Genomic DNA, 18,619 nt, shown 5'->3' with positions numbered 1-18,619 from the left:
CTATCTTCCGTATAAACTATTTTATTTAGTTACTTTTTCAGGGTTCCGGACCTCAAAAGGAAAAAACAGAACCCTTATAGGATCACACTGGTACACATATGTAAATTAGTGACCCAAAGACGGACGTGTAACGTCAAATAAATCGGAACGGATCACTCGTGCGTCTGGCTGTCTGTCTGTCCGACCATCCCCCCCCCCCTCTATCTCCGAAACTAGTGGGTCTAAAATTTTTAGAAAAATACACAAAATAGTTCTTTATCTATAGATGACAGGAAAACCTATTAGAAATGTGTAGTCAAGCGTGAGTCGGACTTAATGTACGAGCTTGGAGCGCGAGTCTGACTCGCACTTGGCCGGTTTTTACTTTTGGACTTTTTTACTTATACGTTTGAGGTCTTGGTGGCTCAGATGGCAGAGCGCTGAAGTATCGATCCAGAGGCCGTGAGTTCAAGTCTCACCCAAGACAGTATTTTTTCCACTTTTAAATTTAGTGTGAGACGTGTGAGTCTATATTCAGATCTTTGTATGACCCAAATATTTCCTCTCATCAATGTCGCAATTATCACGGGATCGATATCCGAAGCGTGATTCGTCATACGCAAGCACGATTAGTCTGATCAAACACGGTGCCAATGAATATGTGGCCTTCATGCGACAGAATAATGGATTGCTTGTGGTACGGTAAAAGAATAAAACTTTGCCATTTAACATAACTTTGCCCACCGCGTCACAGTTCAATAAAAGCGAAATAACTCAAAACTAGTTACAGATACACTTTCTGAAGAAAGTGATGATGTTATGTTAAAGGTCAAAATTTTATACTTTTATGGTACTTCGAGAAGTGTGGAAAGTATCATCCATAACTTTGCCCCGACTTAAATACGACAAAGTGAGCGAGTGTCATTATAAAGGTAATATTTTCATAGAAATTTGACATTACTTTATCATTGTAAATGTCATGAGTTGGCTTGGCCGGACTCTAATTTCCTAAAATAAAAATATAGTTGGTCAAACCAAATTTGTCAGTAAATAAAAACAATAAAAACTCTCTTCCTTTTCTTTTGGGTGTTAGTACTAGTGTAAGACAAAGACAGTATGATACTCTCTGTCTATGTTAGAAATGAGACAGTCCTTTGACAAACTATATGTTTCCGTTTAACTCAAATCAAACTTAACACAACACACTACAGAATGTATCACAAGAAATGTAATTACCACCACAAAAACTCATGCATTCCAGAGTGGTTTTTAGACTTCACTTACCTATTTATGCCGGAATTAGGTCAGAAGTGAAAACAGGGCAAGGACAGAATAAAGGAATTTATGGCTACAAGGGGATTACTTACAATAACAATCTAGTTCTGTGAATGGCCCCGTAATAAATACTGGAAGTTTGGAACTGACTGAATGAAAGAGGGCTGTTCATGAAGTCAAAAAACAGCTCTGAGTTGCCCTGGTGACAGACAGACAGACGGACGGACAGAAAGATGGACGGAGAGCGAAGTCTTAGTAATACAGTCCCCTTTTCACCCTTTGGGTACGGTACGGAACCCTAAAAAGATAACGCTCAAGTTATTAATATACTTTTATGATATTTTTCAAATACAATTTTCTTAGAAGAAAGCAAATGGATAGTCTGAACACATAATCAAGACTCGGTTAAGAAACTTTTATCCTATATAATCTGAAAAAAGACATGAAGGAACAAATACAAAAAACTAACATAGATAAAGTACGTGCTATTCGGTTCCGAATAACTAATGTAACCACAAAGAACATAAATATCTGTATAAAGACCCTATTATCGATAGCGCCAGTCAATAACTAGACTAAATTGGATTTACAGTCCGGAAAAAATCGTTTCCGTGGCTGCCTTCCTGATTTATTTCCTGTAGCTTCATTAGTATTGATGTTAACATCGTTAAAAATTGTCCGTATTTCTTTCTTTCCGTATCTTGTTTCTTGTATTACCTACATAATTGACAAAGTTTTTTTTTTATACCACATAGGTGGCAAACAAGCATACGGGCCGCCTGATGGTAAGCAGTCACCGTAGCCTATGGACGCCTGCAACTCCAGAGGTGTTACATGCGCGTTGCCGAACTTTTTTTTAAAAACCTCTACACTCCTTTTTTGAAGAACCCCATACCCCTCGGGAAAACCTCGGAAAGTTGTTGATAAATTGATAAAGATAAAGGGGAACTGAAAGCGCGTGTAAAAATTAGGGAGATTGTTGGTGAAACAACTTTCAAGGTTGCGGACTTGTTTATTTGAAGGTAAAGTTATATGGATTAAGTGAACCTTGATATTTGTTTCGTCTTCTTGATATTTGTTTCAATCTTTAGATCTTCTTCTTCTTCTTCTTGGCAGTTTAATCAGATAGTAATTTCTGTTATCAACCTGTTACGGATATGTTCTGTCAGAAGAAACCATAATAAATTGATAACAAAAAAATTATATCTGAATTCTGAATGGGCCTCATGGTTTTCCTAGCAATTAAAGTATTTTTAGGCAAATTATAGTATTAAATAATAAAAGTTATATTATGTACAATGATAAAAAGGGCTGGTAGTCAGTTATATGTCTTCGTAAGTTCCACCCCTTATGGCTTATGTATAAATTACACTACTTATATGCCCTGTGTGATATAAACATAAGAATTAAAAGATTATGTGTGAAGTTTTCAATCCCCATTGAATAAGCCTGAGAACTTTATCCTGGCAGAGGGAACCCTCAAATATTAGAATATATTTTAAACTTCTGAACAATATAATCTAACCTGTCCCTTTCCTCTTTCCAGACGACAAAAGCCCTACCGAAGAGGAAGCAGCGACCAAGATCCAAGCAGCCTTCCGCGGACACCAGACCAGGAAATCCATCACCATGAAGACCAGCAAGCCCCAGCAGCAGCAGCACCAGCAGCAGCAGCAGCAGCAGCAGGAGCCGGAGCCCACCCGCGCCGAGCTGGAGGCGGAGTTCCGTGCTGACGACAAAGGTCAGTTCCATAAGACAGATAATTTTAATAAATTAATAATAGTTGCGGGTTCAAATCGTTACCTTGTGGTAATCTCCTTATCAATATAAAGAAAAATAGTAGTGAATCCAAAACGGTACCTTGTGGTGCTCTCCGGTTCAATATAAAGATGAATAGTAACGGACCTTGTCATTTTTAATATCCGCACTTTTTCATAAATCGGATAGAAGCTTTTGGCAGAATAATATTGAATCAAATTTATTAGCCATAAATACACCTTAATACGGGATTTATTTTCCACATATCCGAGAAAGTTCCAGAAACTGGAAGCCTTTGCCTCCGAAATTTGTGAATAAGCCTTTCTATTCGAGCTGACTCAATCTCAATTCTCAATACTATTTGCAAGCTAACGCTGTTGCCACTGCCTCAGGAATAAAGTAAAGTAACAGAGATACATAACAATATACATAGTAGGGTAAGAAAGCCAACAACAAACTACAGAATCATTGTACCCAAATAAGTCTAATAATTATAATATAAAAGTATTTTACCTACTTAACCATGCCGTAAGATTAAAAAACCAGGTCATTTTTCACTAAGAAGCTGCTATACCTCAGAAAAGTTGTCTGTCTGTTGCATGTACATACAATACATTTACAGATTTGTTTTCCAGTCTGGTATGATTGATCACTTGGCCCGTTTTAAATGCGTCGCCGTTGACTGACATATTAAAGAAGATACAAATAGCGAAACCCAATAACAAATTACAACATAAATTATACGAATCACGATACAATACAGACGGCGCCCGCCTTACAACGACTTCACGAAACAGCCTCTAAGAAACTTACCTACTCTGTTATATTTCTTTATTCTTGCGCCACAGGTTTAAATCTTACAAAGGAACACCTCCGAAATAGCATTTTACGAGATTACAAAGAGTTGAGCTAGGGGTTTGTATTTCGGGAAAATATCAAGGATTCTGTGCATTTCCTGTTTGTATTTGAAATATGTAATGGATCTTAATAAAATAATGATATTAGCTTATGTCAGGTAGGTGTTATTGTAAAATAATTTAAACTATTAAACATACCTATGTATGTTACTATTCCTTTGACTTTATTTTTTAACCCTTTATTTAATGCGCACAGTGCACACATTAGCCAAAGTTGTGTAAGTTTGTTTTTGTGAGGATTTTAGAATAAAAAAATAATACGTTTAAATATTTTAACAAATACATTGCTAAAAATTAAACCCGTAAAATCTGTCAAAATTGTATTTTATTATTGAAACCAACAGAGCAAATGTTAAAAAATGCGGTCCCGGTAGAATATTGGTTTTCAATTGGTTTCACTACCTATTTAAAGGTAAAAATATAATTTGCAGACATTTTCACTAAATGTTTCCAAAGAACCAAAGCAAGGTCTCACATTAAAAAGAAATATCTGGGTGACCGAGCTTCGCTCGGAAAACATATAAAAACTCGAAAATGCGCGTTTTCCCAGAGATAAGACCTAGCTAGATCGATTTTTCGCCCCCAAAACCCCCGTATAGCAAATTTCATCGAAATCGTTAGAGCCGTTTTCGAGATCCCCGAAATATATATATAAATAAATAAATAAATAAACAAGAATTGCTCGTTTAAAGGTATAAGATTGAATGAAAACAGCTAGATTCGCTAAGAACCTGGGTATATTTTATAAATTTTATTCATGAATCTTTTGTGAGATAGTTATGAAAGAGGAAAATTAAATATTACGATGGCTGAATGGATCCAGTGGGAAATAAGACGAGGATTTGAGGTTGAAAGAGTAACTCGAGTAACACGTGTAAATATATACCCTGGAGAGTATCGAGGTCATGTTTATTTTCATCAATACATAGTATAAAACAAAATCGCCTCCCGCTGTCTGCCTGTCCCTATGTAAGCTTAGATCTTTAAATCTACGCAACGGATTTTGATGCGGGTTTTTTTTAAAACAGAGTGATTAAAGAGGAAGGTTTATGTCTAATTTGTTAACCCGTGCGAAGCGGGTCGCTAGTCAATTATATTATATAGGTAACTTTAAATTAGAACAGGATCTCTAGAACTGTTGTATGCGGTATTATTAGACCGCAGTTTGACTTCTGATCTTTTTAGTGGTGCTACCCAAACTCGATGTCGCCAGGCTGAAAAGTGGTGCAGTTATTCCCACCAGCCCTTTGAATACCTCTTACATTCTCATACTTTCGAAATAGTAGTTTGTATTACAAGGGATCAAAATGATATATTTTCGTCAAGGGCGTAATGAGGGATTCAAGTGTTAACGCCCAAGACGAAATAATTTTGATAGCGTGTGACACATACTGCTTTTCACATCAACTTTGAGGAAAATAAAAAAATCTTAGTGTTGACATAATCAGATGCTTAAACAGGTTATTTAAGCTAAAAAAAATGTGCAAAAAATGTAAAAAATACTGTGCTAGAACAGAAAAGTGCCACATTGATCCCTCCTAGCAGGGAAGAAAAAGCTCTTTTCCGAATAGGTGGTGTGAAAAAAATCTGTCTCCTAGCTGTTAGAATCGCCTGATGGTAATGACCGTCGCTGATGGACTCCTATAAGACCAGAAGGGTTCCAAGTGTGTTGCTTGCCTTTAAGAAGGGAGTACTCTCTTTTCTTGAAGGTCTGAAAGTCTGAAGGTTTGAAATGAGTTGAAGGTCCGGAAATACTGATTAATCCGAATAGGAACTTAGAAATTATTTTAAGAAATCCTCTCTCTGAACTAGTATTTTTCCGTGTCAAAGTGAAATAAAAATAGTCTTAGTCCTCACTATCGTTGTGTTGTCATTATCAGTGAGGAAACGATTTATTCTCAATGCCCCAGCAAATAGTTTCCGGAGGCTGAAGAACGGAATTACGGCTGTATCGAACGCGATCGAGAAACTAGGCCAATTCGAACGTACAGTGATATCAGAAGGATAAGTATAAACTCTTAATATTTAATTTCACGAACGGGTCTAACGCGATATATTTTCATTGTTTTTACCTTAAATTCAGCTGAGTTGCACCAGCTGTGGTCACGGAAAGACTGACAACCCAGCAAATGTCAACGGAGATAATACGTTAGACCCGTTTGTGAAATTAAATATGTGTACAAAACGCGAGAGTTTAAAGTGTTAAACTCTTAATATCTGTGCAGTTTTTGATTGTTATTCTTCTAATTATTATTCTTTAGACGTTTCTGTGCGCTAACTCCAGATAACTAAACTATATCACGAGCTTCTTGGACATGTTTTATAAGCATATTTAAAATCGGGTCCGTCGCGATAACACTTTCCAAGGTTTTTCCCAAGGTTGTCTGGACGATATCGCTCTTTAGCGACAAGACTACCCGTTGTCTGCCTCTATCTTTAATCCATTGTTTTTCTTAATGGAGTGAGCACTCTTGTCTTACTATATTTCTCTATGCTTTTACTGAGGTGTGCCAATAAAGAGTATTCTATCTATCTATTTATCTATTTTGTTACCTTTATTTATGACTTCGACGCAGGTTTCACTGGTCGTGGTCGCGGATAACTGATGTCCCAGCGAAATGTCAAAACAGAGATTTGTGTATCTTATCTTATACCTTTAAACGAGCAATTCTTGGATATATATTTATATATTTCGGAGATCTCGAAAACGGCTCTAGCTTGTCAAAGAACTGTCTCATTTCAAACATAGACAGAGAGTATCATACTGTCTTTGTCTTACACTAGTACTGGGACCCAAAAGAAAAGGACGAGTATAGATTTTTTGTTTCATATTTACTGACAAATTGGTTTGACCAACTATATATATTTTACAAGATTCTGACTTGTAAAGTCTTCATAAACCCCAATCAATGCAGTTCCCGTAAAATATTCATCGGCATGCATACGTAATAGCGGTCCGGCCGTGTAACACGGCTTTCGGAGCAACGGAATTAATCAAATATTTACCGGACAAGGAAGGGCCGTGGGAATGTTCCCGACCTCCATGTGATTCCTGGGAACGGGAACATTCCATTCCCTTTCTTTTTTTGATAGGATAAATAATGCCCGGAGATATACAAGTAGGTATATTTGTTTTAAGTAAAATGTAAAGGGTTATTTATTTCTTAGATGTCTTCATTTCTTTTTCATATTATTTGTTTTGTAAAGTCATATCAAATATCAATAATAGTCATATATACTTGCATATTAAAGTGTCATTCTATAGAACTTGCTAACTATGTAAACAAACCGCCATATTATTGAAATTGTCAAAAAATATGAATTTACTAGTTACTTAATAATGTTTTGCGCTTTTAATCGAGCAAAATATTATTGTTTGTGACGTTAGGTACCTTAAATGATATAAAAGGACATAAAGTAAGTCCAGTTACTGAGTATAAAACATTAATAACATCGTTTTGACTGGCCTGACCCAGTTTCCCTATTAATTTCCTCAATATTTTTCTTGAATTGGGAACATTCCCAAAAACGGTACATCACTACTCCCCTATAGTATACGCTGGTGCGGAAAAATCAAGATTTACGGACGGTGTCGGACTTTTTAACAGACTTCGAAAAAAGAACGTTTTCTTTTCTTTTGTTAGGTGTTCAGAATTCGTCGGAACCTGTATTTTTTGAAAATTGGAGAAGGGTGATGTTATACCCTTCATTATTATGTTGATGTTCACCTTAATTTTTGAAATCACCTTTAAATGAGACAGAAAATTTGTAAAAAATCTACGTCTATGCTATTGGTTGACTTCCCTCATCTTTGACTCACTGGAAAGGCAGCCTAACACTCAAGTAGGAAATTGATTATGGTAAAATGCAAAATGAGGGCCAAAAGTGATTATTATTAGCAAAATGTTGAAACATACAGGAATATAGCTAATAAAGTTTCAACACTAGTTTAACGTTTAGTTTTGAACTAAGTAAGTATATTAGTTGGTAAATATAGTTCAAAACGTAACTTCGTATGCCGCAGCCATTGTGGCTTAGGTAACTTTTAGTCTGAGCTTAAATGGTTGCTGATGTTTTAAAATTACAGGCGTATTCTAAATTAAACTACTGGATATGAATTCGATCTGGATTAGATTTGGCTTGGATCTGTCAGTGTTATAAAAGTAACGTTTGTTCAAACAAAAAAAAAACACTTTAGACACTGACAGTTCCGAACCATATCTATCCAGATAGAATTCATATCATAAAAATACGCCTGTTATTACCTAACTATGAGGTTACTAGTTCAAATTATGTAGTTTTATACATTTCAGTGCAAGGTCATGACGTACTCTAGGGCTAGGTCGCCCATCCATCACTCCTATAGTCTCCAAGGCGTTCAGTTAGAACGAGTGGGTGGAATACGTGATCTGGGGTTAACCATGGACGCTCATCTTAATTTCCGACAGCACATCATTGACACATGTAAAAGTGCTTCTAAAACCCTAGGGTTTATTATTAGGATGAGTTCTCAATTTAGAAATGTGAGAATAGCGGTAATATTGTACAACGCATACGTCCGTAGTAAACTCGAATTCGGTGCGATAGTGTGGGATCCCTGCGAGTGCAAGTACATTGTCATGATCGAAAAGCTACAAAAAAAGTTCGCAAGATATCTGTACAGCAGGTCCTATGGCTATTACCCCTATCTATACCCCTCTCGTTTTGTCTCAGGGATGGTAGGTCTCCACTCTCTAGAACTGAGACGAAAACTACTTTTGTTGGTACATTACCATGGAGTTGTACACAACAGAGTGAACAATTCTTCCGTGCTGGCACGAATGGGCCTGCATGTGCCAGTACAGCGGACGGTGTCGGACGCCGTGAACGCGCTGCCGCCGCGGCGCCGCTACCGCCTGTTCGCGTGGCTGCGCGCGCGCACCCGCCAGGCTGATAACGCGCCTACGCCCCGGGCACTGGCCCTTTTTAATGTGATGGCTATTGAGGGTCATGATGTTGATGTTTTCGCTGATCATGTTGGTGAATTTTGCAGAAAATGTCTCCAAAGCTTAAATAGTATTTTATCTGATTAATTTATTTTATTGTTTATTTTTTATTGTCTTATTGTAATTCGATTGGTCTAATTTAATTTAAGTGTCTCAAGTTTGATTATTTAATGGCAATGACCTGACATTTTTTTATTGTTGTAATTATTTTATTTTAATCTATAATTTTAATCTATAATGATTATTCATTTTATCATTTAGCTGACATTGTTTCTTTATTTAATTTTCTTTCTTAGATATAGGTATAACTCATAATGTAACCTAATAGTCGTAAGTCTCATGTAAACGTTTTGGTGCTACACTGTAAGTTTATATTGAAATAAATAAATGAAATGAAATTTCTTCAAAACCAATAGTGACGAAACAATGCTACACAAAAGTTGCTGAACAAATGTTGGTCAGTTTGAGAAGTACAACCTACAGTTTATTGCTCCTGTTACAGGAAGCACCCTGTATAGTAGTGTGACTACTTAAAAAAACACATCTCAGCATACCTATGCAATACTGCTAGACTCTTTCTTAATTCTAAATATTGTAAAGTAAATTATTGACTGAATTGTAAATTTTATCTTTCTCGACATTATTTAATCCAAAAAATATTGTAATTGACTGAATTTGTAAGTTTTATCTTTCTTGACATTATCTGTTTGCATGTTTTTCTTTTGTTTTTTTTGTAATGTATATATGTTTCTAGTGTGTAAGCGAATTGGTGTAGTACTGTAAGCTTGCACTACAAGTAAATCTCAAAACAAAATCACAAAAAAATGATTTGTTCCTTAGTGGGACTTCTTCAAAACCAAGGTCACGGGCAAATTCTCCCAAATACTAACCGAAACGGAACGATATTCCAGATGAAAATGCTTAATCTTCGATTTTCTCCGGAAACCCTTAATCGAGGCACTCAGCGTAATGGGGCGGGTCATGACGTGTCATCTGTCAAAACGAGAGGGCTACGTCACAGACAAGACATCCTCTAGACTGAGCATAGTAACGCCACCCCCTCAGCCACTTATACGGTAGTTTTACTCCATCTTCGAGTCAATCCCGTGCCGTGATTAGTCCGTTCAAAGACACGGACCAATCACGGCACAGCATTCGCTCACCTCGTCCCCCCGCACCGCCGTATTTTTGGCAGCATCGGTTTCATTAAATAATTGCTCTAAACTCAGTCTAGAGGATTCCTAGTCTATAGGGCTACGTATTTATCATTATTCATTGCTTAGATAGCCGAAATTTTTGTAGAAAGCAGTAGGCCTAGCACATGATTGGCGCGACAGTATCTCGCGGCGGCAATCATGTGCTAGCCCGGCTGGATTATATATACTCTCCCGCCCGATTTCGACCACGGCGACTGTTTCAACTCCGCTGCTGAAGACGTTGCTTGACGTGACGTAGACGTAGCTTGGGTAGGTAGCCGATCTTATTAACAAAGACCGGTTGGACTATATCAAAAGCTCAATACAGATTTAACAACTTATCATGGTTTTGAATGTTTTGATCTTATTTAGATACTAGCTTTGCCTGCGACTTCGTCAGCGTGGACTTAGTAACAGTATCTAGAGTAAGTATAGCGCCTGGATAAAGTTTCATGCCAATCATTCAATTTGAGCATATGCTTAATTGCTTACATCAATTATCAGGCAATGCATTCATTATCCCAATTTCACCCCCCTTTTCACCCTCTTTAGGGATAAACTCCTCCTAAATCGTATCGATTTACCTTTGGTAGCTGTTGCCAACCCCATTAATAAGTGGATTTAAAAAAAAAGGTCCGTAATGAAGTGATTATCCGCTAAGCGCCTTTATCCATAGTCGGATGAGGTTACATCGCTGTAAAGGTCGAACACAATCAATATGTTTATATATAGGCACAGGTCGCGTAAGCTGGGTACACACATACGTGAGTAACCGCAACGTTATATTATATATAGTTGCTGAAAACTGTACCCCTAGTGTAAATTTCATTCGATAACGTGACGTGACGTGGTATGCGTTTGCGTTTCCAAATCGTCTCGCTTGGCCTGCTGAGCCCGTACCTTGAGTCACTGACAGTGTCAAAACTGACATAAGTATACGCTATCGAGAACGTAATTTACTTTCTATACATCTCGTTCGCACGAATATGCGAGACGAGCGAGATGTATAGAAAGTAAATTACGTTCTCGACGGCGTTTATGTCAGTGACAAACTGATGGTAGCCGTACTGTTCAAAATCCCATACAAAAATAGACATAGCGCAAACGCGAACGCACTTTACCCTATCGAATAAAATTTACACTAGGAGTTCAGTTCTGATGATGGAATCCTAGAAAGTTCTGATATTAAATAAGTTTTGACTCGAAGGGAGATAAAAGATTAGACCCGACCGTGCCCGAGCCGAAGCGTCGGACATGTCATTTTCTATGACGGCTGATCGGTGATCACGTGGCGCTTTCCGTAGAAAACGAAACGCCGGAAGCTCCGGCCCAGACACGACCCAGTCTAACGTGAGTCATCCTTTAGCCTTGAAAAACCGTTGACTCAGTGTCTATACCAAGCTTTAGGGTAATGTGCAGGCCATTGGTTTAATTAACCCTTTTATAGAATGGGGGTGGCTCGGTTATTAATTGACGTGGCGTGGTTTGCAAGCTATTTGTTGTTGTTAGGATAATGGAAAAAAAATATATTCATCTTCCTGTTCAAGTTCAGCTAAAACCTCTTTTGGGCTGGTACCTAGTAAAGTTTTATAGGCTGGTAACAACATTATACTCTCTCGCCAACATTTTCAACATCTTTGTGAATAAATTACATTCATGACTAGGGTACATACATTACCCATATGGGTAGGGTATGCACATGGTACCATTTTTATTCTATATCTTTTCATACTCTTGTAATTATAATAACTTCTACATCTTATTTTAGTGTCCAATTGTTGCAATATAAATTGCACATTTCCTAATCTATTTAACTCGATTTTTGTAAAATTAAACATGTGTCATCGTCCCTATATCTTTTCGTCATATCTTTATGTGGTAAATTGATGTAAAATGTACCCTATTTGCAGACGATGTATCCCTCCTCTTTGAATTCAATAACAATGACGATTTTAACGCAAAGCTATCCCAAACCTTAAACAATGTAAACCATTGGATGCTCGACCACAATCTTAGCATAAACACTGATAAAACAAAACTAATCTAATTTTATCCTTACCAAAGAACGCCTTTAGAATTAAAACTAATGCTTAACAACAAAGAAATTGAAGAGGTAAATAAGTTCAAACTCTTAGGTATTACTATCGATAGTCATTTGAATTGGAAAGCCCACGTTTTAAATACTAAAACAAAACTATCCCAATTTCAATATGCGCTATTTACACTACGTAAAAATACAAATTTCGCTGCAGCACTCTCTGCCTATTATGCCTATGCCCATTCCTGGTTGCGATACGGTATCGTGATGTGGGGTGATAGTACTGATGCACACGACTTGTTTGTAATGCAGAAAAGGTGTATACGCATATTGCTAAACAAATATAACTGAGAAAGTTGCCAGCCTCATTTTTCTGAGCATGGTATACTAACATTACCATGCATTTATATTTATGAACTAGCCATGTATGTGAGGAAAAATATGCACCTGTTCCAAAAACAGCAAAATGAAAGGTTAAAAAACAAACTTCAACTACCTGCACCAAAACTAGAACTATTCCGAAGCAGCCCCCTATATTCCTCTGCAAAATATTACAATAATATTCCAAACTACATTAGGTCAGAAGAGAAGGACGAAACGTTTGCAAAATAGTTAAAGGCATTTCGTAAACTATTATAAAGTTGACGATTTATTAAATGATTCCGATGTTTGTAACTTTGTACCAACCAACAATGTAAATAATTATAATTTTTATTAATATTATATTTAATAGCACTAGTCCTAGTTTTAAGTTTTAACTGCCATACCCGTTCCGGTTCCATGAGATACGTTTTATGTTTTTAACATCTTGTAATTACCATGGTGCAATAAAGAAATAAAGAGAGAAATGTTGTAAGTGTTTTGTAATTCACATAACACTAAATTAATTTGGTTCAGCTGCAAGGTTATCCATTGACACACTACCTACCCTACAAACACTTGTCCTGAATATTAAACAACTTGCGAACAATTCGTATACTTTTTTCAGTAATGTCAGGTTTTTTTACGAACTTTAACGGAGTTTGTTAAACGGAGTCGCTTCGTGACTAGGGTGTATAATGAAATTATGTCTTTAAGGGGACGGTATATGACGTTTTCGATTTAGACCTCACTTTGTGCAATCAATTTGTTCAATGAATGATTAATAACTGCATTAAATTATACGCCAATCTGTTCACGAAGAAGCCGTGTACCGGCTCTTCACGCCATATTTTTTTTTATTTCCTGTAATTCTCTACAAATCGACACTAAAAGTGTCCAAAAATCAAAATATGGAGTTCCGTTTGAGCAAGACGCATTACAGTTTTGTCTTTGACAGTAATTGAGTTGTTGTGGGATTTTGAAGGCTAGATAACTAAACTACCAGATTATTATCTACTTATATTTTTACTCACAAATACAACACAGAAATTCAATCCCAAATGTAAACTTTCGTATAATTTCCATACATTGACGACATCACTCAAAACTCTTCTTCGAGTCAGATGGCCGTTGGCCTTGCATCGAAGCAGACGTGTACATCGTCATAGCTCGTTTTTGACATTAATAAAGACATTTCATCATATACGCATACGAAAATGTATACCAGTAGATAAATTGTATTTCATAAAATAGGGTAAATAAATATAATCACGTCGAGCTCCAGTCAAATTTTAAATGTGAGTTGTTGTTATTTACGGGTCGTAACGGTCGAAAACAGCAGTAAATTATCCTAAAACAATACGATTACAATCGAATTTAAGTAACTTGTTCCTTCAAAACCCGCTTAAAATGAAAAAAGTTTAAAGACTCGTTTTACTGATTGGGATTGATTTTCATTATGCTGGTATCAATTTTGCGTCATTATAAAAATGTATATGACTTCTGTACGTCAATGACTTTGGATGTCAATTAATTGTAATCTTGTATTTATGTTAGAGAATATTATATGTTCATTTAAATATTACTCATCTATTAATACGAAGCGTAATTCGTTTAATACCTAAAGACTTGCAGTGTCTACACCTACTTTGTTGACGTTCGTTCCGTCTATGTATGCGATTACGTAACGTGCTGTTCTGATAATCTTCAAGAATCAAGATAATTAATAACGGCAAGACCAGCATTTAGTACCAGCGAGTTTTGCGGATTTGGAGACCGAGATGAAGCTTACAGGCCAATATCGCTGCGGCCTGGCCTGCTTATTGTTATGTGTATAAATCGAATGTTATATTAATTTACTATAAAAAACAATGTTTTATTTCAATGACATTCTGTGCGTAGAGGTATGTATGTTTCGGTGATTATAAGAATTATGTCCACACAATAATCGTGCAAAGCAGAGACTGCATTATTTCTTTACGGTATAAGCGGTAAGGAAAAACTCATTGGTATCCTGGCTCGTACCAATGAGTTTTTCGGAACTTATGTACGAAATATCATTTGATATTTACCACTAGCTTTTCGGTGAAGGAGGAAACATCGTGAGGAAACCTGCATACTCGTAGTGCATACATTTGCGAAGAAATTCAAAGCTGTGTGTGAAGTCCCCAATCCGCATTGGGCTAGCGTTGAGATTATTGTCTATACAGGGTGGTCCAAACCGTGACGTCCAAAAATCGTGGGCTATCATAATGTACCCCATATGTATGTTAGCCGATTTTTCGTAGTTTTCAAGTTATGATTTTTTAAGCTTTTAACTTTTCCTTATGATTTTTAGCTTTAAGCTTTTTAATATTCTCCGACCGTCCTTAGTCTGGGACCGGTCTGAAAACCAGCGCCGGGCACCTAGGCCCGGCACACGCTGAGACTGGAACCCTTTGCCTAATACAAAGATCTTCTCACTTTTGTTTTGTATATGATAACAACTGTTTTATTTTATTATGTAAGTAATTCTAACTCTATTTTATGTTCATGTATGTGGCAATAAACAATTCTTATTCTTATTCTATTCTTATTCTTATTCCTATGAAATTCCGGGGTTCCCATACAGAGTGGCTGAAAAATAACTGCATTCCGTTGCCAGGGAGGTGTTGGGATTATACTGAGCAACTTTTATTATGGGACCAACCCCGAAACCGCGAAAAAAAAATTGGCTTTTTATACATTTTGGCTAGTCCATTTTCTATGGAAGGGTAATTTTTTTTCGCGGTTTCGGGGTTGGCCCCATTGTAAAAGTTGCTCAGTATAATCCCAAAACCTCCCTGGCAACGGAAATGCAGTTATTTTTTAGCCACTCTGTATGGGAACCCCGGAATTTCATATGAAAAGTTAAAAGTAAAAAAAAATCATAACTCGATAACTACGAAAAATCGGCTAACATACATGGGGTATATTCTGATAGCCCACGACGTGAGGAATCTAAAAAAAAATTTTTGGACGTCAAGGTTTGGACCACCCTGTATATAGGCTGAATTATTATTATTATTTATAGGCGGTACGGTACCGTTATTATTTATCAATACCGCTTCGTTTTGAAGGTACTATACCTGTTGAAATATAAAGTACGGTACCGGTATAAAATTGCAGCAAGTACAACAATTTTTTATAGGTGTACAGTCAGCTGCAGAGAAAAGGTACCACCCCTGCATACAATCTTCTATGCAGGGGTGACCTGCAGCTGACTGTACCTAAACCATCACTGACCGAGCGTAGGCGAAGGTCTCCGTTTCAGCTTGGGCAAAAATACTTTCGTTTGTTCGAATGTTCTCCTTTGCATATCACATTTCTCAAATATCTCGAGAAAATTTGTAAGCAGGTTCGGTAGTTGGATATAATTACTCGGTTTCTTTTTTTTTTATAAGTTCTAATAGGCAGAGATTGGCATAAAGGACTTAAGCGACAGTAGGGTCTGTGGTACTTAAGACCATTGTGATTATTCGTAGTGTCCGACCGAAGATTCGGTTTCGGTTTCGGCCATAAAATCATGTTTCGGCCGTAGTTTCGGTTTCGGCCAAAAAACGGCCGAATCTTTCGGCCTGGCCGAAACATACGAAATAGTACTTCGTATTATGAAACTAAACTATGTGACAAAGACCAAAAGTTGGCGAGCAAGTAGGACAACAATATTTATATATACAGAAATTTGTGTTTCGGTCGGGCACTAATTATTAGGTACTTACTGATTACGCTGCGCCGCGTGGAACGTGAGGTGCGTTGGGGTAAGTACATACAAATCATTCAAGAAAAAAATCCCTTTTAAGATCACTCGTGTGTCTGCCCCTAATAGACTAATTCAATTGAAATTTGGTACACATTTTTCACATATGACAAAGAGTCGGTGATCCAAAGATGGACTAGTAACGTAAATAAATAAACTTTTAACTTTGCGGCCATTTTTTTGTATCGTGTGATATATCAGATATTAAATTGTAAGATATTTACTAATAATAAGCATTGGTCACGTAAATTATTTTTAGTCTTTTTTTGCAAGTATGAATGATATAGAACATTATTTCAATTATTTTTAAAATTAAGCCTATCCAAAGGCGACTTGGAAGATGTGTCATGGGGATCTATATTCGTTGGGTGAAAAACAAGTTTTTTTGTCTAATTATCGTTTAAAACACAATCGATCGGCAATAACGCGGGCACATAAAACAAAAAACTTCTTTTTTCACTCATAAAACTCCTTAAACCTAATAAGAGCTAAACAAAAACAAGTGCGAGTCGGACTCGCATTCTAAGGGTTCCGTATATTAAGTCCGTCTCACGCTTGACTGCACATTTCTTATAGATTTTCCTGACATATATAGGTAAAGAACTACTTTGTGTATTTTTTTCAAAATTTTAGATCCAGTTGTTTCGGAGAAAGTGGGCGGAGAATGATCATTTTTTGCCTATTTTCATGAATAACTGCTGAACTATTAATCCTAAAATTATAAAAAAAGTTATGTTTGAGATTCTTACAATGAGCTCTTTTATTTGATATGTAACACTATATAGTTTAAAAAACATATTTTTTAATTTTTTCATTTACCCCCCCCAAAAATGGCTACCGTATTTCAAATTCTCTAAAATACATTTTATTTACGTTACACGTCCATCTTTGGGTCACAAATTTACATTTGTGTGCCAAATTTACATATGTGTGCCAAATTTCAACTGAATTGGTCCAGTAGTTTCGGAGAAAATAGACTGTGACAGACGGACGGACAGACAGACAGACGCACGAAGAATTATATGTATATGCACTTATCCCAACGCACCTCTCGTTCTACGCTGCGCGGGGTTCATTGCCGCTCCTACCGCCGTAAGTGTAAGTACAACTACATCATCAAGGCTACGATCGAAGATAATCAGTTCAGCACTGAAATAATAGCGGTGGAATGCCAGTATAATATTTAATTATTTATTTTAATTTTATAAATTTAATAGCAAAATAAATAGCGAATATAGGATACTCGTACAAGTAAATCTGTAAAGATCTTAGGGGTACATCAGCCGACATATATTATTAAATTTTATTTTGTCGGCCTTAATTAAATTTCCACCCTGCCGAAACTTTATTTATTTAAATTTTTAATTGAATTGATTTTTCGCCTTATGAATAACCGTATAGAGTAGTAAATAACATTTTACATCTGACTTAATGACATCTGGGTTTATTCGGTTTAACTTTACAAAACGCGTATCTCGACAAAGCCATAATATGCAGAAAATAGTTAACAATCAAATGAATTATAGTGTGTCAAAGGTCTGTTTGATTTCAAACATAGACAGAGAGAATCATACTATCTTTGTCTTACACTAGTACTAGCACCGAAAAGAAAAGGATGAGTATAGTTTTTTTTGTCCCTATTTACTGACAAGATTTGGTTGACCCAGTATAAATTAGAATTTAAATACGTCACGTGTGACATGAACAGACAAGGAGAGCAAGATTTAATGTATTGTTTCTCTTTCTTCTTTCAATGGAACGTTTTTACAGTTTCTGTTCCTCAAAAGAGGTCAGTGGTTAACACTAAACTCAAAACGCAATCTTAAAAAAACTTGATGGGTCAATGACCTGTCCCAGTAAAGTGAGGTAGTGTGCGTGAAGTGCGCTTGTGTGTGAAATGGGGTAAATTGACAGAATCTGAAAATTTACCCACCTCTACCGTCACCTTAAGTGACGTTTTACTTTCTTAATTATAAAGTTTAATTCGATTTCTATCAGGAGGCTTATTCTAATTAGGTTAACAAGTTATGAATTTAATCTGGATTTAACGAAGAAATATCTTTTGTTTCTGATTGCAGCAATGACACTTTTGACACTGACAGAACCACCTCCTGAACTCGAAGTTTGTATTATTTGTCTGTGCTCTTCCCACACACATGAACCACCTACAATCATATTAAATTCCGTTTTCAATCCATTATTATTCCTTTGTTCATCTACCCACGACATTGATTATTTTAATTTTTTTGTGAACGAAAATTTACTTATGTTGATATTATTTACGTTGAACGAATACTCCATTTAAATAATAATATTTTAACATCGCAATCCAA

General features: G+C 36.4%; 1 protein-coding gene across 2 annotated transcripts in view; it reads left to right on the top strand.

The window, feature by feature from the left end:
• Window positions 1–18,619, top strand: part of LOC134658846 (sperm surface protein Sp17) — a 247,923-nt gene that overhangs the window by 173,627 nt on the left and 55,677 nt on the right. For both annotated transcript variants that reach the window (XM_063514517.1, XM_063514518.1), the window contains one exon: window positions 2,801–2,995. In XM_063514517.1, coding sequence (XP_063370587.1) covers window positions 2,801–2,995 — 195 coding nt within the window. The remainder of the gene's footprint in view (window positions 1–2,800; window positions 2,996–18,619) is intronic.

Source organism: Cydia amplana, chromosome 23, assembly GCF_948474715.1.
Source record: "Cydia amplana chromosome 23, ilCydAmpl1.1, whole genome shotgun sequence".
Classification (NCBI taxonomy): Eukaryota; Metazoa; Arthropoda; class Insecta; order Lepidoptera; family Tortricidae; genus Cydia; species Cydia amplana.
The sequence above is the reverse complement of the archived record's forward strand: the minus strand, read 5'-3'. Positions and strand labels throughout refer to the sequence as shown.